Source organism: Rutidosis leptorrhynchoides, chromosome 4 (assembly GCF_046630445.1).
Source record: "Rutidosis leptorrhynchoides isolate AG116_Rl617_1_P2 chromosome 4, CSIRO_AGI_Rlap_v1, whole genome shotgun sequence".
NCBI classification, from domain to species: domain Eukaryota; kingdom Viridiplantae; phylum Streptophyta; class Magnoliopsida; order Asterales; family Asteraceae; genus Rutidosis; species Rutidosis leptorrhynchoides.
Genome location: NC_092336.1, coordinates 481,702,094 through 481,729,392, shown reverse-complemented (window position 1 = coordinate 481,729,392; position 27,299 = coordinate 481,702,094). Strand labels below are relative to the sequence as shown.

The 27,299-nt window shown below is 34.7% G+C and overlaps 3 protein-coding genes across 7 annotated transcripts; 1 reads left to right on the top strand and 2 right to left on the bottom strand.

Annotated features, from left to right (window-relative positions):
• Nucleotides 1-725: 725 nt before the first annotated feature.
• Nucleotides 726-3,381, top strand: LOC139844831 (small ribosomal subunit biogenesis GTPase RsgA 1, mitochondrial-like). Its single transcript, XM_071835058.1, has 5 exons — nt 726-1,133; nt 1,691-1,897; nt 1,970-2,173; nt 2,595-2,785; nt 3,154-3,381. The coding sequence occupies exons 1-5, from the start codon at nt 726-728 to the stop codon at nt 3,269-3,271; spliced, it is 1,128 nt and encodes a 375-aa protein (XP_071691159.1). The 3' UTR covers nt 3,272-3,381.
• Nucleotides 3,382-5,065: 1,684 nt separating this feature from the next.
• On the bottom strand, nt 5,066-7,379 carry LOC139844578 (signal peptidase complex subunit 1-like). Its single transcript, XM_071834811.1, has 2 exons — nt 7,308-7,379; nt 5,066-5,674 (listed from the first exon to the last, which is right to left on the bottom strand). Exon 2 carries the CDS (start codon nt 5,666-5,668, stop codon nt 5,387-5,389), a length of 282 nt encoding a protein of 93 aa, XP_071690912.1. The 5' UTR covers nt 5,669-5,674; nt 7,308-7,379; the 3' UTR covers nt 5,066-5,386.
• Nucleotides 7,380-9,107: 1,728 nt separating this feature from the next.
• Nucleotides 9,108-18,518, bottom strand: LOC139844577 (uncharacterized). Of its 5 annotated transcripts, none has more exons than XM_071834807.1 (21): nt 18,230-18,518; nt 17,135-17,220; nt 16,947-17,048; nt 16,716-16,822; nt 16,527-16,627; nt 16,269-16,356; nt 15,882-15,970; nt 15,392-15,531; nt 15,136-15,289; nt 14,784-14,919; nt 14,594-14,690; nt 13,878-14,007; nt 13,034-13,093; nt 12,771-12,889; nt 12,461-12,585; nt 11,712-11,936; nt 11,424-11,584; nt 10,867-11,030; nt 10,693-10,775; nt 10,253-10,338; nt 9,108-9,513 (listed from the first exon to the last, which is right to left on the bottom strand). In XM_071834807.1, the coding sequence occupies exons 1-21, from the start codon at nt 18,437-18,439 to the stop codon at nt 9,370-9,372; spliced, it is 2,607 nt and encodes an 868-aa protein (XP_071690908.1). In that variant the 5' UTR covers nt 18,440-18,518; the 3' UTR covers nt 9,108-9,369. The 5 variants fall into 5 exon arrangements, 4 of the variants coding, with proteins under 4 accessions (XP_071690908.1, XP_071690909.1, XP_071690911.1 ...); XM_071834808.1 differs by having other exon boundaries at nt 12,491-12,585; XM_071834810.1 differs by lacking the exon at nt 18,230-18,518 and having other exon boundaries at nt 16,947-16,995; nt 17,135-17,205.
• Nucleotides 18,519-27,299: the final 8,781 nt, after the last annotated feature.

The window sequence follows — 27,299 nt, the reverse complement described above, 5'->3', positions numbered from 1 at the left end:
TCCATCGCTCATCCTCAGGTTTTTGATTTTATCCGCACATCACGGATGCGAATACCCGCGAATTTCGGATTTTTTTATATCTATTGCCATTCTTAACTAGACCTAATTAAGATGTCTAACATGCGCGGGTTACTTGTTGGTTGGCTTTTTCTTTGAAACTGAGCTTGTGACCATCTGTTGTTTCAGACTCAATGGCTAATTAGGAATGGTGGTCAAAGTGGTCAGGACAACCCCCCAACATATATGTATAGCATGAGTTGAAATGAACCGCAGCTGTGATGAATGTTGCAATTGCAAATATTATCAGCATTATTTGCATCAGTTGTTCCGCTACCTACCTTTTGTGCTTGCCAATAGGGCTTACGGGGTGTGACGGCCTTATAGGGCTTATGTGTTGGCACGGCCCGATAGGGTTTACGTGTCGGCACTGTATAAGAGACCCGGATTCGATGACTGAATAAACTACTCTACCGGCGTTTAAAACTTAGCCCTCCCTAACTAATTTTTGGATGACGTCATTTTCAAGTTCTCTAATCCGGCACCCCTACACGCCGTTCATAAGTACCGTCCTACACCGTTACCCCTCCAAATTTCCTTCACTTTCAATCGCCACTTGCAGAAACCAAATTAGCAAGCATCATCATCATCTACTCAAAGCACGTGACACCGTAAAGTATTTAACGTCATTATGGCCATCGCTGACCTCCGACGATAAGCTCCATCTCATGCCGGACCAAGCCATCGGAAAAGTAGCGTCGGTTCAAGCAGATTTAATGCGTGTAGTGATTAAAGTGGAGAAATCGGAGAATTATAAGGAAGGATATGGATTTGAATTGTTGTGTGTGGTGAGGATTTTGTTGAAGAAGATTGAAAGGAATGTGTTAGTTGGTGACAAGGTAATAGTAGGCTCAATCGATTGGATTAATCGAAGAGGAAGGATAGAAGATGTTATTAACCGAAAAACTGAGATACATCAACCGCCTGTAGCCAATGTTGATCATTTGCTGGTCTTGTTTTCATTAGATCAACCTAAATTGGAAGAGTTTTTACTTACAATGTTTTTAGTTGAAGCTGAATCGAATCGGATTCCGGTTACACTAGCTTTGAACAAGGCTGAACTAGTAGATAAACAGGTATACTTACTGTATACATTTAACTGGAACTTGCGGGCATAGCCCAACAGTTCCTCAATGTACTTTGTGTCATGGGATAGGAAGAGGTCATGGGTTCGATCCTTAAGGATGACATGATTTTCTGTAAAATACTTTAACACCAATAATGGTGGTATATATTGACCCTATAAGGAGGTTTTACCGGATTTGTTCACGGACCTCTACTTTGAAACACTGTCCGAATGGATGTGTTCCCGGGTACCGTCGATCGGGTTCTGGTTTCCGCCCGAACGTGTGTGATACGTGTTAAATGATGAGGGTCGTTGAAATAAATGATCCACTGATGCCCAAAAGATCGCCGTTCAAAAAAATACAATTAACTGACATTTCGATTAGTTACTACTCCGTGCTTAATGTTTTACGTATTTATCATTCATTGATGCTATCTAGGTGTATTGAATTGATATAGGATTTCTAATACTTGATAATCATATCTTGGTTTATTGATAGAGAACGATTTTAGTCAATTTTTGTTTCTTTATCGATTGTGCATAAGGTTTTGAACTAAATAAATGCAGACGATAATGTCATGGAAGTCGAAGCTTCATAGTTGGGGTTACGAGCCCATATTTTGCAGTGCTGTGACCAAAGCTGGACTTGATACTCTGCAGTTAAAATTGAGAGATCGGACTTCTGTAATTGTGGGTCCAAGTGGCGTTGGAAAATCTTGTTTGATCAATGCTTTAAGAAGCAATCACTGTGGCTTTGCTCCTACTACAGACTCTGTTAAATTCACCTCTTTACTAAATTTACATTAATTTTTCAACTTGTATTTAGTGTTCCTTCGCATGTACCAGATTTTAGGAAGCAAGTGGTTCGAAGATCAACGAGTTGGGGAAGTATCTGCAAGAATTGGCAGAGGAAAGAACACAACTAGCCATGTGTCATTGCTCCCGTTATCTAGTGGAGGATACGTTGCAGATACTTCTGGTTTTAGCGACCCCAAAAAACTGGAACTATTGAAAGTGACACAAAAGTGTCTTGCCCTGTGCTTTCCAGAGGTCCGTCCTTTTCATGCCACACTCTGTCTGAATTATTAGACTAAGGGTATGTTTGATAAAATTGAATGATTTAGTGCTGAATGGTTCAAAATTTGAATGATCCAAAGCCTCTAAATGAAGTTTCTTCTGATTGGAAATAAGTTGTTTGATAATTATTTTGAATGAAGATATTAATTGAGTAAAATTACCTTATTAACATGTTACATCTATAAATATTTCAATATACTTGTTGGTCAGTTGTCAGTCATAGAAAATGTAGGTGCTTAATGGTTAAGAGAGTGTTTCAGTTTTGAATGGTTAAACTCTAAATCCTGAACCATTCAGCACCATATGTCATTCAATGTCAGAAACAAATGCACTGGATGCTGAATGGTTCATCTATTTTTGATTTGTTAACACATGGATCGTCTATTCTTGTCAGGTTCGCAATATTCTTTCGGCTAGTGATCCAATGAAATGTGAATTTAGTGATTGTTTGCATATTGGGGAACCAGGGTGCCTTGTAAAAACTGACTGGGAAAGACATTTATACTACATCCAGTTGCTTCATAAGATTGAAAACGGAGAGGAGAAGCCAGGAACCAAACGAGCCAAACGAGAGGGTGATGTAAGGTACGCTTCCCCCACAATCTTATTTGAAGTGAACTGTTCATATCATTGTTGATAAGTAATAACTTAGTTTATTATCATTAAAATATCCTATGCAAATTACAACCTAACTCAGCATTAACTGTTTTCGACGGCACATTTTTTGACCCACCCATCTTGCCACTTTTGCGTGTGACCATATTAAAATGTGTTGTACGGTTAATTTATTTACTTTAAGAATACATACATATCTATTTACACTGATATCTTATTTTACTTTTTTTTTTTTTATCTTTTAAGATATTTTTTTATCTTATTTATTTACACTGATATTTTTTTTTTTAAAGATATTTTGAGTTGAGTGTTAAATTGAGATTTGGAATTCGATTCAGATACAAAGGTGGAAAACCACAGCTGCAGCCCAAGAAACTTAGGAGAACTTCACGTAAGAAGATGAATCAGTCTTTGCTAGATGACGTAGAGTTTGATGAAAGATTTTTTAGACGATGATCTAATAATACGAGCTATGGAGAACAACGAAAAGCAGTAAATGACATAAACATTGTAAATACTACTAGGTCTTTCCACAGTAAGTACGGTTTGATTTTCTTCTGGTATGTGAGGACATGATCAATGATAATAGCTTTATTTAAGATGGAAGAGACATGTTGAAAGTAGAAATGATCATATATACAAGTCGTCTGCAACTTGTTTGGTTTGTATATCACTGAAAACTTGACTGCATTAAGGTTTATATCTCTGCATTTTGCTGCCTAAACTCTGATATATAGTGATCTTTTCATGATGATTGTTAGATATAAGGGAAGTGTCCCCCTAATTACTCGAATAGGTACTCTATATTTAGCAAAATGTTTAGGTTAGATAATGGGTCAAAATAGATTCAACTCGAAACGTGTAATCAATTATTCATTTGTGTAAGATAGGCTGATCAGAACACTTGTTGTCCGAAGCATTTTAATTTCTTCATACAAATAGTTAGTGTGTCAAATATTAATACAAAAATTTTGTTTTCGATAATCGATCCTATAAAATACAGTAAGACTATTCAGCAACTTCATGTTCTGATCATCTCTTGTTAGAGCACTAGGAGCGATGACGTGTCACCCAAAGTTCTATTTGAAATTCTGCTGGAACGTTGAAGTCAAAATAGTAGATGAGTGGTTTAGTGTCGGTGTGTTTGTTCTAGTGTTTGTCCAGGAGAATAAGTGGATCAATATGAAAAAAGAATGGAAAAAACTAAAAGAAAAAAAAAACTAGAAGTTCGAACAACCCAACGTTCAATATACAACGCTGGCCTCTGAACGCCGACACGAACTCCCGGCGTTCCGGAATGTAAACTTCGAAAAATGGAGCCACTGTCGGTACTCTTAAACACGCATGTCAACTCAGACCGTCAAATTAGAAAAAAGCAAGCCGTGATTGGAACCAGTTTGGTTCTCTTTTAGGTCGGATCTGGCATATACCAAGAACAAAAACTAAAGTTGTCAAGTTTTGCAAACCTGAAGAAGGAATCCCAAAAAATATTTATTATCTATGGTTTGAACTGATTGATGAGTTTATTTAGAGAAGCTAATCCGAGGTCCAGAAAGAAGGTGTATGAGGCTTCCACTTCCGGCACTTTTAAGCTTAGAGATCACATCGATGACTTGGATTGCGGGAACGCGATTCAAAACTTGTTTACGGGTGCTCATGAGGGAAGAGACGGTGGTTCATCGGTTAACGGGATAGGAAATATGTCCAAGGAGGCTTTTGCAGCTTTTAATGTCATGATGACACGTTTGACCAGGGAGAGTGCAACGAGTGATGGATCCGCCAATGTGTTATCTTACAAGATACATAATCGATCCGGTAAGAACACTTTGAAAGAGACAGTAAATGGTAAATTGAAAAAAGCAGGACTTAGAGGTTGTGATCTTGAGGTTGTCTCGAGTTCCTTTGTTTTTCTTTTTGTGTTTGTTGATTTCTATTTAGATCGCTTAGTTTGGATGTTGGATCGGTTAGGATTGTTTAGTTTTTTTTAGTTTTAGATGGTTGCTTTCTATGCGCGAGCTTTCGTTCCCCGCGTTTCTTTTGTATTCTCTGTTGAGGGCGTTTTCCTTTGAAAAACGGTATATATATATATATATATATATATGTCTCGTTTCCATATGAGTTCTCGTTTTTTTGCCAAAAAAAAAAAAAAAGATTGATTGTTAAAATTAAAAGAAGCCTTAATATGTGGTTTGGAGACCAGCTAAGGACCAAACCGTTAATCTATCAGTTTGGTTCAATCTAGTTCCAAATTCCAATGCACGGCGTCTCTAAGAACTTCATATAAATTACGAGAGAGTTTTTATTATCATGGTTACACTAGTTTCATGAGAACCGTGAATAAGCTTTCGAAAAACGATAAACCAAACAAAAAATCATCACATAGTTCAGGAGATACTTTATTGCTCACCATCAAGAATCTCTGATTCTTACAACGATATTTCTTTCAGTTTCTTGCCGATTCATAAAAAAAGGTATATATGGTTCAATCCAGCTAACCATTAAAAGAAGTCTAAAAACACAATATCCGATATAGTTCACCCAACTAGATCAAATTAAGACATCTAAAACGGGCTACTTCTTCGTTGGCTTTTTCTTAGAAACTAAACTTGTAACCATTTGTGGTTTAGGATGTTTTTCAGATTCACTGGGATCCAGCCACTTGAGAGGATTGCGGTTGTAGAATGGCCAATTAGGAATGGTGGTCAAAGTGGTTAGGACAGCTCCCCCAGCATATATGTATAGCATGAGCTGAAATGAATCAAGAACATAGCCTGTGATGAATGCTGCAATTGCAAATACAACCAGCATAATCTGCATTAGTTGCTCCGCTACCTTTTGTCCTTGCCAATCCATGTATTACTAAAAAAAAATGTCGTAAAAAGTATCATCAGTTTGCAAATTTAAGGATAGCATTAGCAAGTACTACATTTAGAAATGCGCTAGCAAGACAGGCTGGGTAATGAGTCAGAAGGGGTTATTACTATATTCTAATATACATAGAAAGAATGAAAGATATTGGGTCTGGCTGTGTCACCAACAATATTTAGCTATATTTTGAATATTATAAATAATAATAATTATTTGATGCAAGCATGAATAATTTACTACTGAATAAAGTAATTTAGAAGTTTGTAATTATTTGGATACACAGTTGGGGTGAGTTTGACCCCCATAATATTTGGCTAACGTTCTAAATTTGATATTTACCTGTTGGACGCCAAATACAACTAAAATCGACTCATTTAAAAATTGCCACCTCTAGCTATAAGAGACTAGCAGCTTAACATTATAAAAATAGGCAGTGGAGCACTAATAACGAGTATGACTCCTACAGAAAAACAAACATGGCAGAGATGTCAACAATATGATTTTAAGATCAAAAGTCTTGATTTTCATATAAGCCAATTTAGAGGTTGTGTGTTGCATTAATATCAATAAACCAAAAGAGCTTATTACACAGTAGTTTCCATGCTTACTAGGTACTCTGTACTACTTTAGAGTTTAGATGCTCATTCATAAGTACAAGCACACGATGATATGAAGACAAAGATTTGACATTTTAAATCTCATTTCACTACAGCGTTTTCTTTCGGTGGGGACACTAAAGGTTTTAAATTTAGGTTGCTACATACTTTTAGTTCAAATGTAAAATAGCGTTATATTGAAATGTACAAATACACACACACACACACACACGAGAAACCAGCCAACACTACCAATAATTCTTCTACTATCCTTACTGGCCATATTTGTCTAAAGTACACTTATAGTAGAGTAGAATAATACAGTGGAGATTCTAACTTGATATAGGCCACCCAATCAACTGACTTAAATATGTGCATTGTCTACAAAAACCATTTTGACAGTATCAGGTTGTGGATGACCATAGTGTCCAGACTAATGGTAGTCGTCAAATCCAACAGATAACTATATAAAAAGCTCCATTAAAATACTCGAATAATTAACTTCAGTCGAATCGTGTTCACTGACTCACTGAGGTAGTAATTATTGTACCAAAATCAACCTAACTGCCCAAATAATATAACTCATGTTGATCACAAACAACAATACACAATTTAAATACCAATTGCCCAAATAACACTCGAGGTTTTCATTTAAAACACAAGAATTACTTTTTGTCTCAAAAACTTCATGTCATTTTTTTTTTTTTTTTAATCTTAAATAATAATTATCATTATCCCCAATTCTAATTACGTACTTGAGAGATTAGAAATAATAAACCACAGCATAAGCTAACAAAACAGCAATTCAACGAAAAAACTAAGTTTTACATGGTGATCGCAATCAACTATCAATTTAACAAAACAACAAACCTAATTAGGATCCGATCAGAAATTAACTACATACAAAAATAAATTATCAGCAATTTCTTTCAAATTAGGTCAATCTACAAAGTGAGATTACACATGACCGATCACAAAAAAAGTGTGAAAAATGAATTGAGTAACAATGAGATGGGGAGAAGACTCACTGTGAAAACCGGCGGGGAGATAATGTAAGCGTTATAAAAGAGTCGAACGAATGTAGCAGGGAAATGGCACACACGGTGTATTTGTTATTACAAAATTATACAAATGGCCCCTGTATATAGTGTTAGTTGTTAACATCACTAAGTTTTTTTAGATACGTAGTATTATGTTATTCCAGTTTCAAGGGGTTAAAAGTACCCAATTTGTTACAAGAAGTTATCTAATAACTAAAGTCTAATCATTAAGAATTATATTATATATTTGCAAGTTGAAGAAAGTTATAGGAAATGATTTGACTATATTCAATGTATGTGTGGTTTAAACATATCTAAATTTCTTAAAAATGATCCTTAATGCTGTTATTCGAAAAGTTTAATTTATAATTATGATTATGATAAAGTGGGTGCAAGGTTGAAAATTCCGAATTACGAGTATGACATCTTTAACCGTTACGCAAGATAATCTTATTACTTGATGTATTCTTATTAATCAAAAGATTTCACCATTTGTTAGGGATTGAAAAGAAAGTTTGAGATGTCTAAGCGTAAGGGACAGAATATAGAATAGTTCAGAAGATGTTATCCGGAGTTGACGAATATTTTTACTTAAATATATGAGTATTTTGTTGACGTTTGCAACATTTCTCCTCATGATGTGACGCTTTTACACTTTGTTCCACAGTTTAGTTTTGAAAGGAAAAGATAGGAAGCCGGAAGAAATTTAAAAAATATATGATATTCTCGAGTTTTGGTAGGAAAGAAAAGAAAGGAAATAGATTGATGATTTTGTCTAATTTTCCTTCTAAACTTTCCTTCCAAATTGGAGGGATCCTGCTTCCATCCCTTTCATTCCTCTTCATTTCACTTCCTTCCTTTTTTTTATAAACTCGGGAACAAAGCCTAAGGAGTTTTGTGAATCGAGGTGATGGATTATTTTGTGATGGTTATACAATGGATAAATAAATGTAAATTATCCTTGTGATACATGTATGGTCTCTAAACCATTATGTATATCACATGTATTGTTGGTCTCTAAACCATTATGTATGTTTTAGCATCTTAAGACCACTATCATCGCTTCAACTGATTCTCATTTTTACGTCATCCAAGCAATTCATCTCAAAGCTAAACAGAACTGAACCCTCTAACATTTATAACACACATCCTCAAAATAACTAAACCCACTATTTAAATTAATAAAATCAATGTACAAATAGTAATGCTATAAGTAAAAGAAGTGATTGTAACAAATACTCGACTTTGCTTCTGCACATTGTTATGTACCAAAACCAATGAATATCGTCGATGAAATAAAAAGACGATTTTACTTCGTGCTCTAACTGTTCAACATTTCTAAAAACTTGCAGAAGAGTGGAAACTTTAGAAAGATTGAGGAAGTGCTCCGTGACATCGGAGTTCACGGGAGAAAGCTTTGAGAACGAAACCAATGTCACTGGTCAGGTTATATTCGTATTCTCATTTTTTCCACCAAACACATATGCAAATGATGGTAGTACGAAATACACGACCTTTTAAGTCTATTGATTCATGTACACAATAACACAAAGATCAATACGATAATATTTCAGTATAAAAACAACTACAGTTAAACATACAAACTGGATCTTCAATCAACTTAAAAACAACAATAATCAACATAGCATCAATCATAGTAGTATTCATTAGCAGACTAACAACCGTAAGAAGGCATTCATTGTAATCATGCATCCTCTTTGTACTTCTAATGATGATAATGCATGTTAATTAAAACTAATAATCATAAATAACTGGATGAAATTAATAATTAACAAACAACATATATTAGCTTATTTAGAACATAGGATCACCAACTTACATAACCAATAATGGCAGTTGGCTTGCTTGTTCCTTAAAGAAAAATCAGTTTACCATACAATTAGCATCGGGTAAACGCTAACCTATACTGCTTCTATATCAATGATCAACTTGCATGATGAGAAAGAAAAGGCTAAACTTAGGTATGACTACAACAATACAATATTTGTTCCATAAATAATACATTAACTGTATGTATGTATGGAGTATATCAGAAGGTATATGTTGATAAAAAACTGGAAAACGCAATGATATCTACCCAATTTGGAAAACGGCTCTTCAAATTTTTCATTGATTCCATCAAGTATTGTTCTACAACACCAACTTCGATGCGTATATCTCCTGGACTATTTGTCTGCAAATTAACGGGAATAAATAGTTAGAAAATTTCTACTGACAAAACCCGATATTTATGCACAAACGAGAGTATGTATAAAGTTAAAGGTGGAAATTTTGATTCAGTGATTTACGGAAGGGTCCAATTGGGTTATATATTACGGTCAAATGGATAACACGCTAACACCAAAAGATTTAGTTATAATGGAAATGAGGTGAACGAGTCAACTGGGTCGAAGGTTGTAAAAAGCATACTTCAAGATGCCTACAATCAATTGTCTTCTTTAATATTCAGATAATTTACATTGTAATAATAGACAACACCATTTCAGCTTTAAAGAACTGGTTCATCAACTACTTTATAACTTATCTAAAAGAATTGACAAAAAGACTGTTCAGGTCAACCCATTTGACAGGTTACCTAACCCACCCAGCCCAGGATTTTAGCTCCTCTGCATAGAGTTGGACAAAATGGGCAGGTCGGTAACAATTTAAGACATTAACTTTCCAGTAAGCGTCAAAATCGGTCAGGTTGGCTTGACCTTGAATAACCTCATTGGCCGAATCTTCAAAATATTTTGTAAATAATTAATGTGTAAAGTAGGATAACAAAACGTAAAGAACTATCTTATTGCATTAATTATTCATATATACATTTAACGCGAATTAAAAGACTACATGGTTCAAAGTACATTTGGGTTGATAAATATATCGGTATTTAGAAGTAACACTAGAACTAGATGAAGGAAGAGCCTTACCTCCAACCAAAAGGTCCAGTTATCATTAGCTACACCACTTAGTCTACATATGTATGATGGTGGACCACCTTTAATAATTTCAGGAGCTGCATTACGTCACAAAAACATGAATTAGGATTTAGCAACAGTTTGGTATGGACCCATTTGTTTATACACGGCAGTCCATACACACCCAGTGACATTTTCAAATATGAATTAAGTAATTATCAACCCCAAAAATGAAACAACCATTTTCTTTCCTCCAGGCAAATTTTTTAAGTCTATATGATTATATAGCATACCACACTACTTATTGGTTCTAATAGTTAAAGGTACAGAATTGAGAAAAAGTCAAGTCATTTAACTAATACTCAAACAATTTTATATACAAATACACGCGAAGTTATGATAGTATTCTTCATTATCAGTTAGTATTAGATAACGTAATGACATTTGTTTACCTGGGAGGGTAGCGTTTGCAAATGACCAACCGGAAATGGGACCAGTAATGTTGAGGACTGTAACCCATACCTCCTTCAAAGAACTAAACATAAACAAAACAAAAAATAAAAACTTTATCAGCAACATTGTAAGCATAATAAGTATAACAAGTGCATTTTCAGGCTATGACTTACCCCAATGAAAACTCCAAGTAAACTCTGCGAGAACCATTAATCGACATAGTCTCTTCTTTAGTAGTTGATATATGTGGAAAATAATTATAATGCCTAGAGATTTCATCTCTACTTGCAGGGAACTTTAAGCTTCCTGAAAACAAGTCGGATAGGGGATATATTGCCTGACAAAAACAACCTGGGTAAGAAAGCCTTACTGTATGAAGTCTTTAAAGAATTTGATGTTTACTAAAATGTAGATTGTAGCAAAACGGGCAAAGTGGTAACAGGTCATAATGGATTTGAGTCACCTGGTAATCATTATGTGTGGGTCAAGAATCAAGATAATTGTTATGTACAGGTCCAGGTAGAAAAATAATACTGTACTTCTAAACAAGATGATTTACAACGTTGTATACACAACTTTTGACACGTTTAACCTGTTCCTATATTAGTTACTGAATTACACTTTACCCGCCTGACCCATTATTAAACAAATAAAGCCCGAATCAACCAGTTTTCATATGAATAGATTGAATTTGCCACATCAAGTAAAATAGCTTGAGGAAGTCATTTACCATCCAGGCCTCCCGATGAGACTGATTGGCGTTTATAAAGGAAAATTCTGAATCTACGTGCAGCTCCTTTGCAACTTCGGGAGCATGCTTGAAAAGGAAAGGTAATGCATTGGAGTCCACTACAGACAAATCATAACTGATGTCATCAATTTGTCCAGCATCTGTTATTCACAAAAGTAAAAAGTTGCTTAGAAAATATTATGGTAATCAATTCAAAGTGTGCATATATTATCAGGTGTAGAATGATGTAACACAGATCGGGTAGTCGTATCAGTTTGCATAAAATACCTGTTGTGACCACGGTATGCTGTAAAATGACCCGTTTAGGTGCATCTATGCTATATGGAAAGAATTGTGATGTTAAGGCCAATGCAATCACACTGGTATGGAGCAACAATTGCAGAATAGATGGTCTGGCTAACCATTTACCAATAACTGGTAAAATGGGTCCCACACACACACCAGTAACTGCTCCAATAGTCGTTGCAACTATAACATCAGGAATGAAGTACCCTGTAAGCAAGTCAAAAAAGAAGAAAAACTCAGTAATGTGTACATAGATGCTTGACTTGTCATTATCAAGGAACTACAGTTATAGGTAGCACTAGATACAGCAATTTCAACCTACTTAGAATGGTTGATTTGGGTTGTGTTCTATTGGCTAAAATGGGCAGAATTGGTCAAAGTGGTTGAAAATCGCATACATATTTTTATTCAAATATTTAGACTACAATTGTCAAAAGATGTAAGTGTAATCATTACTAAACGATATTTTCATAATAAAAATGGAAAAAATGGTTGGGGTAAGGATGACATGACTTTTTAACTCGTGCTACAAAGAGAGATATTTTGACCCGTTACCTAACCCACAGTGACCAACCCAAAATTTCCATCTTCTCTAGGTATCATCAAGAATTTGAGATATGAATAACAAATGGCATATATAAAGGCAATTCACTTTACTCTACCATTAATAGTTTGCAAACTTCTAAAACTAGAAAAGATAATGAAACTAATTTGCGATATTTGGTGCTAACCATGAGGAGGTGGAAGTGAGCCCATCATACCCATTTTCTCAATCAGAAATTGGACTAGAAACCCACAAAAATAGATAGAATGCAGAAGGCAAGGTATTGAAGGTACCACAAATAATGCTGCAGACCTGCGCAACAAATTCAAGTAAACAAAACATCATGAGAAAAATAATAATAACGCCAGCACAATATAGGGGCGGATTGTGTAATCAGTAACAACTGTTGGAGTTGATTTAACTTGCAACGAAATGGTTGAGTTCACAGACAAAAAAAAAATAATATATAAGTGAAATCAAGAAGGTGCAAACATTACCTCAGTGATCCATGACCATAATACTTGACAGATAAACGGAAAATAATCCATGAAGGAACCATGAAAGCAGCTAATGACAATGTCAAGAAACCTCCACTTAGTCCAGCATAGAAATAAGTCTGAGTATAAAAAGATCCATTACTTAATTGCTTGTATTACAAATTGAGAACGAAATTTAAAAAAAAAAACACACCTTGACCAATGTGTAAAAACAAGAAATTTAATGACATATAATACTAATATTTATTTTAAGTAATACACACCATACTGATGAGAGAATATAAACCAAATGCACCCCAGTACCGGGCTTCATCAGCAAGTTCCTGTGAAACAAATCATATTCATATTCATATTCTGTTAAAATGACATTAACGATCAGCAAATGTTCAACAAATGTAAATAGGACAAAATTATATATGTATAAGAACTTGGCTCTATTTTTGAGTCAACAGCAAGCGTCGATTTATTTGCGCCTTGACTGCCGTCGTTTAGAGCCTAAATTGAATTCCATGCAGGATTTAAAACCCATGGAAATTTGATTTCTACCATTTTCATGGCGTCTCAATTTTATTTTACTATTTTTTTAAAAAAAAAAAATTCCTACTTATTGGCCGGAGGTCCACTCGGAAGCAATCTCTTTTTCCGTCAATTAGAGAGAGGGATGACTTTCTCTACTTTTGAAAGTGTTTCGCTCTGGTGGAGAAATGACTTGTTTTTAATCTCGGATAGGGGAAGGATTGTCTACATCTCACCTCCCCCATACACCACTCATTGTGGTATCGGGTTTTGTTGTTGTTGTTGTTGTATTATATATGTATAAGAACGTTTTTGTCAGATTATTTGTTTCTGATGAAAATTAATATAACATACTTTTGTAAGGTTAATCTAGACTTTCATACTGAACAAGGGTCATAGTGAATCCATATTCAGAGTCTAAGACACCTTTTAAACTTGCAAATGTGGCAAAACTATTTAATAACTAAACCACATAAGGTCTCTCATTATAAGTCATTGACTTGGCAGGAATTTTGAATTCGGGAATTGTGTGAGAACAAATTATAATAAAAAAAAATACAAAAAAATACAAAAAAAAAAAAAAAAGCAAACCTCGTTTGATGAATTGAGACGAAAACCAGCTTGAGAGAGAGGGAAAAAATTCCAACAAATTCTTGGGATTAGAATCCCAGCAAGTGAGCATGGAATAAACATCATATAAGCTAAATAAGGATGCGCAAACCTACATTAATGAACAAAAGATCAGCAACTTTAAATATGTTTCTCCACTGATATCATTTTATATGCCGCAAATTGTATCTTTAAACGATGGGAATAATTCAGATCTGGCAAACACAGTCAAGGAATTATATTGGCATTATAGATAAGAACTAAGATGTGAAATATAGGTCAGGTTCGGTATCAGATGGATCGTTTTCAACGCTTGGGTCAAACTAGAATGGATAGGATCGAGATGACCCACAAACACGTTCCTGTATTCAGTAACAATCAATACATTGATTGAGATAACAAAAACAATGTTATTACACTACTAAAACTTTCTTAGAGACATGGTAATGTGGTATGCATTAAATAGATTTCAGAGGACGCTTAACCCGTTCAGCCCAATCCATTCTTAGTTGACATTTTTTATTTGACCCATTTTAAATAAAGCATCAAAATTGATCCATTCATCAGTAAACAGATCAAGATTTCAACCTCCCTGTGAACTTTGAACACAACAACAACAACAACAAAAGTATGTAAAAGTATCTAACTGACAAGCAAGCAAAGAAACTTATTCGCCTCAACGAAGAAAAGCTCCTCACCAGTTCATCGACTGTTTAGAGATTAACAGCCTCAAGATAGAAAAGACAACTGGGAATATAATTGCAAAGATAACCCCGATAACATGAAACAAAATTCCTGCAATACCCCAATGACATGATCAATTAAATAGTTAGCTTTAATTCAGAACTCAACATAAGCAACAATAAAAACATCAGCAGAAGTCACTACCTTTTATGAAGTCAAATAAGGCAGCAAATGAGCATAGCAGGCCATGCTTTGAGAACCGCATAAAAAAGGGAATAAGTAGGAATATGGCGACCGGTAGACTATGAAATATCAACCCTTTACTTCTAGAATAGTAGACCTGAATTTAAACAACAAATGAAACGAAGTCAACTATTAGCTCTTGTTCATGGCTTGTAATGGGAGCCACTTTAGACTGACCGTTTAAAATATAAGACATACAAAACCAGTCATTCATAAATATATGGGTTTGCCTTTAGAAAAAAATTAGTAAATAGGTCAAGATTGCAACGTCTATTAAGAACTTCCAATTCTAAGGGTTTTACTTGTAGCATACCAAAAACCATGACAAGTAATCAAAAAACATAGGCTGTTCATTATCATGTCCTTTAGTAAGCCCGCCATCATGTGCATTTTGTAGCTGAGAAGAATTGGTGAAGGCTTTAATTAAATTGAATAAATTGTCGCCACGAGCTTGCATACTTCCAGGTCTAGTAATTTAAATGTGAATGCATTAGAAAATTTACACGAGTAAAGTAGTTACAAGATTATAAATTAATGAACTCTACCAAAGTAGCAGTGGTAATTCATACAATAATCTTTCAACTGAGTCAGCTGAGGTATGATAAAAGTAACCCCCATGAACAAAGATAATGTCCAGTCCAGGAATGTTCCCAAAATCGGTGGCAAACATTCTGTAGTCTGTGTCCCCAGGAACAAAAGAAAAAATGTCCTGCATGCAAAAAAAAAAAAAAAAAAAAGTTGCAATATAAATATGTTCACTAGCAAATAAAGTAGGTGGGTTTAGAATTACAATTTGCATTTCGGAACTGATTATTGCAACTTTGAGTCGCAATAATCAGTCTGGGGTGTTTGGACAACTAATTATGCTTATGATTATCTGACAGGGGTCAAACAAGCACTTGAAACTAGAGCACCATCTATAAGTGGCAAAACAAGTTTCAAGACAATGATCGTCAACATGGTTTTATTATGTCAAACAAATTAATATCATCAGAATTGAAACAAGACTAAGCATTTATGAATTTGAAATTTTTTAAAGCAATAGATAACTGTAAGAACCTGAGCTGCACTATTGCCCATAGGATGTATAGCTGATTGAGAATAGACTTGCGAAGGCCAAGACCCAGGTCCAGATTGGCAGACAAAATCTATAATTTCAATATTACTTAATATTATGAATGTAATGACATCATATCATAAAAAGGTTTTATATTATGAACGGGTTTCATGTTTTCCTTTAATTTACTTAATCGTGCAGTTTTATATCTGATAAATTCAACCAGGTACTATCACACATTTCCAAAAAACTAACTAAATTCATAAGCAATAAGAACGATATAACGAAATTAGATTACATACTGCCGTCCAACGATGTTTTTGTGTACATATAATTTAAAAGAAATAAAATTCATTTATGTTGTCATTATAAAAACTAAACGGCCTTACCAAGCCCTCCGGACCCAGATGCTTCCAAATTTATAAAAGCTCCAATTGTGTTTCGCCATTTATGTGTTGTTATAAATCCATGAGACCCCTAAGAAACAGGTAAAGATTACAAAAAAGTAAAATGCATATCTCTTACTATATCATGCTAGTAGAAGTTGAAAAAAAAAAAAAAAAAAAAAAAAAAAAACGTATCTGCGAGTTAATTCTTTCTGAATGCTTTAAAAATAATGAAAATCAGTAAAATGACTAATTACTTACAAGCATGAAAAGTTCTTCTGCACCATTAAACAAAAAAATAAGTGGTTTGGGAGGAGCCCAGCCAGAATCAATTGTTAGTCTTGCTAACTCTAAAATAGATGCTGTAAAATAAGAAGGATGAAATCAGAAAAATAAAATTAAGATAAACTTTCTTTAATAAAAAGAAAAAGCGTAATAAATGAAGCTTACCAACACATGAACCACAATCACTGGCACCTGGTGAACCAACTGGACTGTCAAAATGTGCATTCAATAAAACAGAAGCTTCTGTATCTTTTGATTCTAAAGAAGAAACTCTGCAAATTAGTAAAAGTTAAAAAATGGATATTATAACGAACGGTAACTACTAATTAGTAACTATTTTACTTCCACTCAAATCATTAATTAATACAGTGACCAAAAAACATTATATTGACGTACCTCATTACTATATTTGTGTGATTCCTGTAACCAAGAGATAAGCTGTGACCTAAAAACATCATATTGAAAGAGCCATTAACAATACTTTCCTCAATTTCAACCCTGAAACAACCAAAACAAAAGATAAAGTTGTGACTTTTACACTATTGCTATAACGAATAACCATAAACATGCATTTGCATACCGACCTTACATTAGATCCAGCACGATCCTTCAATGTTTCCAATTGTGTCCTTATATATTTTGCAGCATCATGTAAACCTTGACGCCCTTCCTACCATCAATGACAGAAAGATATTTATCAAAGACAGAAACTCAGGTTTTGTTAAAATGCAGACTTTGATTGTTAATACATTTATCCCCCGAGGTCCCTCTAGAAGCGGCCCTTGGGTAGAGGAATGATTGTCTACATCGCACATCCATCATACCTCAAATTCATGGGTTTTGGTATTATTATTGTTTGTGTATAGAGACTCAGGGGTTTATGAGACAAATAAAGCCTGCAACTTGTTTCGGTACCAAGATTTGAAGAGATGATAAAATTAAAAGAAGCAGCTCAAACACTTTTTTTTATTATAAATAGAATGTACTTTGTAGGCTAAAGCTTCTGGTATCAAGCCATGTTACAAAATACAAATATATACAATTCTAATGTTACTAGGTCCCATCATTCATAACAGCTAAAACATGAATGTACACCAATAGAAACAAACCAAATTTGTTAATCAGTAATTTATATTACTCTAGTTATTAAAAAATAATGAGCTTCAACCACAACATAAAATATAAGTAAATCTAGAACAAACCCTAAACATATTATCTGCTTACATCATCAACACAAAAATCTTCTTTTTTCTCAATAAATTAGCCAGTGAGGGGAGCCACATGGCCCACCATATATGCCACAACACTTGGATTTGCTAAAAAGCTTCAATTTTTTAAAGCTGTCTTCTTCATAATTTTCATTTAATTTCCAGATGTGATTCAATATAATAATCAACATAAAGAAGGGGAAACACAAATTGAAGCTCATGAAGACACAAAAACTATCTAAAACTAGAAACATGATGTGAATTATACACAATTGATTCATCTAAACACCAAATGTAGTTAATTAAAAGCCAGAGCACCATCACTTATTTCCAAATTCAGTAACCAACTAATTTCACTATAACTTAAATAAAAAAGCAAACAAACGTCGTCGTATAAACATAAATTTCATAACTATAATCAAATTACACAAACAATATCATGAATTCAATGTGAAGTTACGAAATACATACCTGACGACCGTCAATTTCATGAGCTAAAACGCGAACATGTTCAATCGCTCTAGCTTCAGAGAATCGATCTAAAGGAGCATCAATACCTAACGGTGTGATAAATTTCATATGCATGACGTAATACGAAATCATTGATAGCATTCCGTACAAAATCGCTAACGAAAATAGTAGTTTGAATCCGGCAATATCGCCGGAACTTAGGCGGAACATAACGGAAGAGGTTACCGGAGCACCGCCGCACCGTAGTTTAGTCAACTGAGATTGGAAAAATAATGTAGGTTTTAAGAAGTATAGCCGGCGGGATTTGTAAATGCGAATTTGGATGTGCGTAGATTTATATAACTCCGTATCTGTAATAATTATTTATTTATTTATTTAATTTTTTTTTTTTTTTTTTTTTTTTTTTTTTTGTGATGGTAAATATTGATTTGTAAAATAAAATGGACAAAAAACCGTAATCAAGATTCAAGACGGTATGATCGTTTGAATTTTGATATAACTGTTTATATAAAAAGTGATATTCATATCCATGTTTATTAATTTGGATCGTACGATCGATCTCAATTCAATTTTACGATTTCGATTTTGTAGAGATAAAAAGTAAAAATGATCTTATGTAAATTTATCTATCCATATATAGGATATAGGATTAGGGAGTAGTTAAATAGAAAGGTAACGTTTTAAAATTTCTAAAATGTCGTCACACAATTTGACCCTTGGGCCTTTAGTTTCGACACGTAATTGCTAGGCTCAAGCTAGCTGACCAACTATGAATGTGATGAATTTTTAAAAGTCTACATCCAATAACCTCTTTCTAGTTTCTAGTTCCTAGTTTTTTTCTAGTTTCTAGTTCCTAGTTTCTTTCTAGTTTCGTTTAAAAGTCTACATCCAATACTACTCCATTATTTTGTTGTTTCTACCTGACAAATGTGAAAGAAATTTGTACATATAATTACAACAATCTGAATGGTAACGGACTTGGTATAATTAATGGGAAGTGATATGTACACAACCTCAAATTTTTCATACACAACTAAATCAATTTTTTAGACCATTTTACCCTTTCTTACTTAAACTTACTCCATATCACACATTTTTAGGAAGGGTAAAAGGGTCTAAAAAATTGATTTGGTTGTGTATGAAAAATTTGAGGTTGTGTATATATCACTCCCCATAATGAATCTCAGTTTCAAATCAGATTATAAATTTCGTCTCAAACTTCGACTCATATACGACAACTTCTGTTTTGAGATCATGCTTTAAGCCACGACGCGGCTCCTCTAGGCACGACGCGGCTTAAGCCTATCCCGGAGTCTGACGAGAAAAAACACGTTTTCTTATTCCCAAAGTTATTTCCTTGTTGAGTTTTGTCTATTTAAGCATCTTAGTGTAACTCATACATGTATCCACGAAAATTATCAATAAAAGAACTCTCTTTGGTGATCGATGATTAAGTAATCATTCATGATTACATATAACCTCGTTAAATTCTCTTGTCTTTATCGTTTTGCTAGTTTCTTCGTATACATCAACTATTTTCGTTTATTGTAAGTGGGTTTGATAACCTAGGGTTATCAAGTCTTGTTAGGGCTCACGTGTTTTATTCCTAACAAGTGGTATCTAGAGCTTCGGTTCGGTTTCACGGGAATAATGGCGGAAAAGAGTGATGTGAAGATTGATAAGTTTGATGGGAATGATTTTAGCTTTTGGAAGATGCAAATTGAAGATATGCTCTATCAAAAGAAGCTTTACCAACCGTTGAAGGGTGTTAAATCGGAAGAGATGACTCAAGGCGAGTGGGAGTTGTTGGATAGGCAAGCCCTAGGAGTTGTTCGACTTTCTCTGGCCAAGAACGTTGCTTACAACATCGTGGGTGAAACCACAACGGCGGGATTGATTGCGGCTTTTATCTAACATGTATGAAAAGTCATCCGCTTTGAATAAAGTTTTCTTGATTCAGCAATTGGTGAATGCTAAGATGATAGAGGGTTCCTCGATGGCGGATCATGTTAACGAATTTAATTCGATTTTAACTCATTTGAAGTCGGTGATTATTAAATTCGATGATGAGCTTGAGGCGTTGTTTTTGCTATCTTCATTGCCCGATAGTCGAGCCGGTAAGGTTACAGCGGCTAGTGGTTCATCCGGAACTACTAAGTTAACTTTTGAAGGAATCCGGGATTTGATTCTTAGCAAAGGTATTCGTAGGAAAGATTCGAATGGAAGTTCGGGTTCGGTTCTAAGTGTTAGTCGGGGAAGAGCTAGGTCAAGAAGTCCGTCAAGGAACAAGAACGTGCTGTGTTGGAATTGTCAACAAGTTGGTCACTATAAATCAAAGTGCCCGAGTCTTGAATCGAGTGGGAGCGTATCGACAATGGTGATCAAAGATGCGTTGATGTGCCAAAAAGAGGTTCTTGACGAATCTTGGGTTTTAGATTCGGGTGCCTCGTATCATGTCGCCCCATACATGAACGAGATGGTGAACTTCAAGGAATACTCCAGTAAGGTTCGAGTTGCGAATGGGAGTACACTTGATATTGCGGGTATTGGTAATCTCGTGGTTAGACACTTGAATTATGCTTGGATCTTGAGGAATGTGAGGTTCGTTCCAAAGCTCAAAAGTCGGTTGATTTCGGTTGGGCAATTGGATGACGATAATTGTCATGTACTATTTCGAAATCAAAAGTGGGTAGTGTTTAAGGGAGATGATGTGGTTGCTCGCGGGTTTATAAAAGGGAATCATGTATATGGTTGAAGTTCTAAAAGAAGAATGGCTAGGTGATTTTGTGGATGTCAAAAATCCTAGCATGTTAATGCTTTTCGGAATTGTTGAGAGATCTTGTTTGAGTGGGAGATTAAAGGAAGTTGAAGCTAGTAAAAATTCGGGTCGAATTGGGTACACTAGAGCTTTCGGTACTTCGGGTAGATCTTCTCTAATGGCAACTTTGTTGTGGTCAATCGAGGAAGATGAACAAGTGGTTTTCTTAAGATTCATGGTTGATGGTACATCCGTACAGTGGAAGTTGGCTCGGGATGGAAAATCGGGTTTGTCAAAAGACGTGCGCACGTATTTGGCCGGTGTTCCAATGGCGAAAGCAAAGGAGGTTATGTGGAAGATCAAGGGTGTGATTGCGTTCTCACACGGCTGCCTTGATGGTGTTGTCTACATGTTTGATCTACCAGCGGGTTTATTCTTTGTTGAAAAGTTGAATCGGGTGGATGATATTGTGTACGGGTGGATCGCTTGGGCGATGGGGTTAATTGGGTCAGGTCGAACTCAAACGACCCGTTATCTCCTAAACTAAGGAGGTAGGTGCCATAGCCAAAGAGTTGTTCTTGTTTTCCAAGCTAGTAACATAAAGATCGTATTATAGTTCAACGGTAATTTTTGGTGTCGAAAGACTTCACTTGTTCAAAGGTTATCGAATGAAGTGCGGCGTGATTCGGGTGCAAATCCGACGGTATCAAAAGGAGGTATAATTAGCGGGTCAAGTTGTTATTATGGGATAATGATGTTGATGATGTTAGGTTAAGATGGATATTGTTTAACGTCTCTTCGAGTGGGAGATTGTTGGAGTGCAAAGCGAGTTAAACAAGGATTTAAAAAACAAAAAGAAAAAATTTCGTTGCAGCTTTAAGCCACGGCGTGGCTCCTCTATGAAATGTCCCGTTCTTATTGATTAAAAACGTTCCATATTAATTGATTTCGTTGCGAGGTTTTGACCTCTATATGATACATTTTTCAAAGACTGCATTCATTTTAAAACAACCATAACCTTTATTTCATCAATAAAGGTTTAAAAAGCTTTACGTAGATTATCAAATAATGATAATCTAAAATATCCTGTTTACACACGACCATTACATAATGGTTTACAATACAAATATGTTACAACAAAATAAGTTTCTTGAATGCAGATTTTACACAATATCATACAAGCATGGACTCCAAATCTCATCCTTATTTAAGTATACGACAGCGGAAGCTCTTAATAATCACCTGAGAATAAACATACTTAAAACGTCAACAAAAATGTTGGTGAGTTATAGGTTTAACCTATATATATCAAATCATAATAATAGACCACAAGATTTCATATTTCAATACACATCCCATACATAGAGATAAAAATCATTCATATGGTGAACACCTGGTAACCGACATTAACAAGATGCATATATAAGAATATCCCCATCATTCCGGGACACCCTTCGGATATGATATAAATTTCGAAGTACTAAAGCATCCGGTACTTTGGATGGGGTTTGTTAGGCCCAATAGATCTATCTTTAGGATTCGCGTCAATTAGGTTGTCTGTTCCCTAATTCTTAGATTACCAGACTTAATAAAAAGGGGCATATTCGATTTCGATAATTCAACCATAGAATGTAGTTTCACGTACTTGTGTCTATTTTGTAAATCATTTATAAAACCTGCATGTATTCTCATCCCAAAAATATTAGATTTTAAAAGTGGGACTATAACTCACTTTCACAGATTTTTTACTTCGTCGGGAAGTAAGACTTGGCCACTGGTTGATTCACGAACCTATAACAATATATACATATATATCAAAGTATGTTCAAAATATATTTATAACACTTTTAATATATTTTGATGTTTTAAGTTTATTAAGTCATCTGTCCTCGTTAGTAACCTAAAACTAGTTGTCCACAGTTAGATGTACATAAATAAATCGATAAATATTATCTTGAATCAATCCACGACCCAGTGTATACGTATCTCAGTATTGATCACAACTCAAACTATATATATTTTGGAATCAACCTCAACCCTGTATAGCTAACTCCAACATTCACATATAGAGTGTCTATGGTTGTTCCGAAATATATATAGATGTGTCGACATGATAGGTCGAAACATTGTATACGTGTCTATGGTATCTCAAGATTACATAATATACAATACAAGTTGATTAAGTTATTGTTGGAATAGATTTGTTACCAAATTTTCACGTAGCTAAAATGAGAAAAATTATCCAATCTTGTTTTACCCATAACTTCTTCATTTTAAATCCGTTTTGAGTGAATCAAATTGCTATGGTTTAATATTGAACTCTATTTTATGAATCTAAACAGAAAAATTATAGGTTTATAGTCGGAAAAATAAGTTACAAGTCGTTTTTGTAAAGGTAGTCATTTCAGTCGAAAGAACGACGTCTAGATGACCATTTTAGAAAACATACTTCCACTTTGAGTTTAACCATAATTTTTGGATATAGTTTCATGTTCATAATAAAAATCATTTTCTCAGAATAACAAGTTTTAAATCAAAGTTTATCATAGTTTTTAATTAACTAACCCAAAACAACCCGCGGTGTTACTACGACGGCGTAAATCCGGTTTTACGGTGTTTTTCGTGTTTCCAGGTTTTAAATCATTAAGTTAGCATATCATATAGATATAGAACATGTGTTTAGTTGATTTTAAAAGTCAAGTTAGAAGGATTAACTTTTGTTTGCGAACAAGTTTAGAATTAACTAAACTATGTTCTAGTGATTACAAGTTTAAACCTTCGAATAAGATAGCTTTATATGTATGAATCGAATGATGTTATGAACATCATTACTACCTTAAGTTCCTTGGATAAACCTACTGGAAAAGAGAAAAATGGATCTAGCTTCAACGGATCCTTGGATGGCTCGAAGTTCTTGAAGCAGAATCATGACACGAAAAAAAGTTCAAGTAAGATCATCACTTGAAATAAGATTGTTATAGTTATAGAAATTGAAACAAAGTTTGAATATGATTATTACCTTGTATTAGAATGATAACCTACTGTAAGAAACAAAGATTTCTTGAGGTTGGATGATCACCTTACAAGATTGGAAGTGAGCTAGCAAACTTGAAAGTATTCTTGATTTTATGTAACTAGAACTTGTAGAATTTATGAAGAACACTTAGAACTTGAAGATAGAACTTGAGAGAGATCAATTATATGAAGAAAATTGAAGAATTAAAGTGTTTTTAGGTGTTTTTGGTCGTTGGTGTATGGATTAGATATAAAGGATATGTAATTTTGTTTTCATGTAAATAAGTCATGAATGATTACTCATATTTTTGTAATTTTATGAGATATTTCATGCTAGTTGCCAAATGATGGTTCCCACATGTGTTAGGTGACTCACATGGGCTGCTAAGAGCTGATCATTGGAGTGTATATACCAATAGTACATACATCTAAAAGCTGTGTATTGTACGAGTACGAATACGGGTGCATACGGGTAGAATTGTTGATGAAACTGAACGAGGATGTAATTGTAAGCATTTTTGTTAAGTAGAAGTATTTTGATAAGTGTATTGAAGTCTTTCAAAAGTGTATAAATACATATTAAAACACTACATGTATATACATTTTAACTGAGTCGTTAAGTCATCGTTAGTCGTTACATGTAAGTGTTGTTTTGAAACCTTTAGGTTAACGATCTTGTTAAATGTTGTTAACCTAATGTTTATAATATCAAATGAGATTTTAAATTATTATATTATCATGATATTATCATGTATGAATATCTCTTAATATGATATATATACATTAAATGTCTTTACAACGATAATCGTTACATATATGTCTCGTTTAAAAATCATTAAGTTAGTAGTCTTGTTTTTACATATATAGTTCATTGTTAATATACTTAATGATATGTTTACTTATCATAGTATCATGTTAACTATATATATATATCCATATATATGTCATCATATAGTTTTTACAAGTTTTAACGTTCGTGAATCACCGGTCAATTTGGGTGGTCAATTGTCTATATGAAACATATTTCAATTAATCAAGTCTTAACAAGTTTTATTGCTTAACATGTTGGAAACATTTAATCATATAAATATCAATCTCAATTAATATATATAAACATGGAAAAGTTCGGGTCACTACAGTACCTACCCGTTAAATAAATTTCGTCCCGAAATTTTAAGCTGTTGAAGGTGTTGACGAATCTTCTGGAAATAGATGCGGGTATTTCTTCTTCATCTGATCTTCATGCTCCCAGGTGAACTCGGGTCCTCTACGAGCATTTCATCGAACCTTAACAATTGGTATCTTGTTTTGCTTAAGTCTTTTAACCTCACGATCCATTATTTCGACGGGTTCTTCGATGAATTGAAGTTTTTCGTTGATTTGGATTTCATCTAACGGAATAGTGAGATCTTCTTTAGCAAAATATTTCTTCAAATTCGAGACGTGGAAAGTGTTATGTACAGCGGCGAGTTGTTGAGGTAACTCAAGTCGGTAAGCTACTGGTCCGACACGATCAATAATCTTGAATGGTCCAATATACCTTGGATTTAATTTCCCTCGTTTACCAAATCGAACAACGCCTTTCCAAGGTGCAACTTTAAGCATGACCACCTCTCCAATTTCAAATTCTATATCTTTTCTTTTAATGTCAGCGTAGCTCTTTTGTCGACTTTGGGCGGTTTTCAACCGTTGTTGAATTTGGATGATCTTCTCGGTAGTTTCTTGTATAATCTTCGGACCCATAATCTGTCTATCCCCCACTTCACTCCAACAAATCGGAGACCTGCACTTTCCACCATAAAGTGCTTCAAACGGCGCCATCTCAATGCTTGAATGGTAGCTGTTGTTGTAGGAAAATTCTGCTAACGGTAGATGTCGATCTCAACTGTTTCCGAAATCAATAACACATGCTCGTAGCATGTCTTCAAGCGTTTGTATCGTCCTTTCGCTCTGCCCATCAGTTTATGGATGATAGGCAGTACTCATGTCTAGACGAGTTCCTAATGCTTGCTGTAATGTCTGCCAGAATCTTGAAATAAATCTGCCATCCCTATCAGAGATAATAGAGATTGGTATTCCATGTCTGGAGACGACTTCCTTCAAATACAGTCGTGCTAACTTCTCCATCTTGTCATCTTCTCTTATTGGTAGGAAGTGTGCTGATTTGGTGAGACGATCAACTATTACCCAAATAGTATCAAAACCACTTGCAGTCCTTGGCAATTTAGTGATGAAATCCATGGTAATGTTTTCCCATTTCCATTCCGGGATTTTGGGTTGTTGAAGTAGACCTGATGGTTTCTGATGCTCAGCTTTGACCTTAGAACACGTCAAACATTCTCCTACGTATTTAGCAACATCGGCTTTCATACCCGGCCACCAAAAATGTTTCTTGAGATCCTTGTACATCTTCCCCGTTCCAGGATGTATTGAGTATCTGGTTTTATGAGCTTTTCTAAGTACCATTTCTCTCATATCTCCAAATTTTGGTACCCAAATCCTTTCAGCCCTATACCGGGTTCCGTCTTCCCGAATATTAAGATGCTTCTCCGATCCTTTGGGTATTTCATCCTTTAAATTTCCCTCTTTTAAAACTCCTTGTTGCGCCTCCTTTATTTGAGTAGTAAGGTTATTATGAATTATTATATTCATAGATTTTACTCGAATGGGTTCTCTGTCCTTCCTGCTCAAGGCATCGGCTACCACATTTGCCTTCCCCGGGTGGTAACGAATCTCAAAGTCGTAATCATTCAATAATTCAATCCACCTACGCTGCCTCATATTCAGTTGTTTCTGATTAAATATGTGTTGAAGACTTTTGTGGTCGGTATATATAAAACTTTTGACCCCATATAAGTAGTGCCTCCAAGTCTTTAATGCAAAAACAACCGCGCCTAATTCCAAATCATGCGTCGTATAATTTTGTTCGTGAATCTTCAATTGTCTAGACGCATAAGCAATCACCTTAGTTCGTTGCATTAATACACAACCGAGACCATGCTTTGATGCGTCACAATAAATCACAAAATCATCATTCCCTTCAGGCAATGACAATATAGGTGCCGTAGTTAGCTTTTTCTTCAATAACTGAAACGCTTTCTCTTGTTCATCATTCCATTCAAATTTCTTCCCTTTATGCGTTAATGCAGTCAAGGGTTTTGCTATTCTGGAAAAGTCTTGGATGAACCTTCTGTAGTAACCAGCTAGTCCTAAAAACTGGCGTATGTGTTTCGGAGTTTTCGGGGTTTCTCACTTTTCAACAGTTTCTATCTTTGCCGGATCCACCTTAATACCTTC

Excerpts from the sequence above, each read along its gene's own strand:
- LOC139844831 (XM_071835058.1), top strand. The coding sequence starts at position 726 with ATGCCGGACCAAGCCATCGGAAAAGTAGCGTCGGTTCAAGCAGATTTA. Across the intron at positions 2,174-2,594 it reads TTGCCCTGTGCTTTCCAGAG|GTTCGCAATATTCTTTCGGC; the intron begins GTCCGTCCTTTT and ends TATTCTTGTCAG. Across the intron at positions 2,786-3,153 it reads AAACGAGAGGGTGATGTAAG|ATACAAAGGTGGAAAACCAC; the intron begins GTACGCTTCCCC and ends AATTCGATTCAG.
- LOC139844578 (XM_071834811.1), bottom strand. The coding sequence starts at position 5,668 with ATGGATTGGCAAGGACAAAAGGTAGCGGAGCAACTAATGCAGATTATG.
- LOC139844577 (XM_071834807.1), bottom strand. The coding sequence starts at position 18,439 with ATGTTCCGCCTAAGTTCCGGCGATATTGCCGGATTCAAACTACTATTT. Across the intron at positions 12,890-13,033 it reads TATATTCTCTCATCAGTATG|ACTTATTTCTATGCTGGACT; the intron begins GTGTGTATTACT and ends TTTTATACTCAG. Across the intron at positions 11,585-11,711 it reads GCATACCGTGGTCACAACAG|ATGCTGGACAAATTGATGAC; the intron begins GTATTTTATGCA and ends TGTGAATAACAG.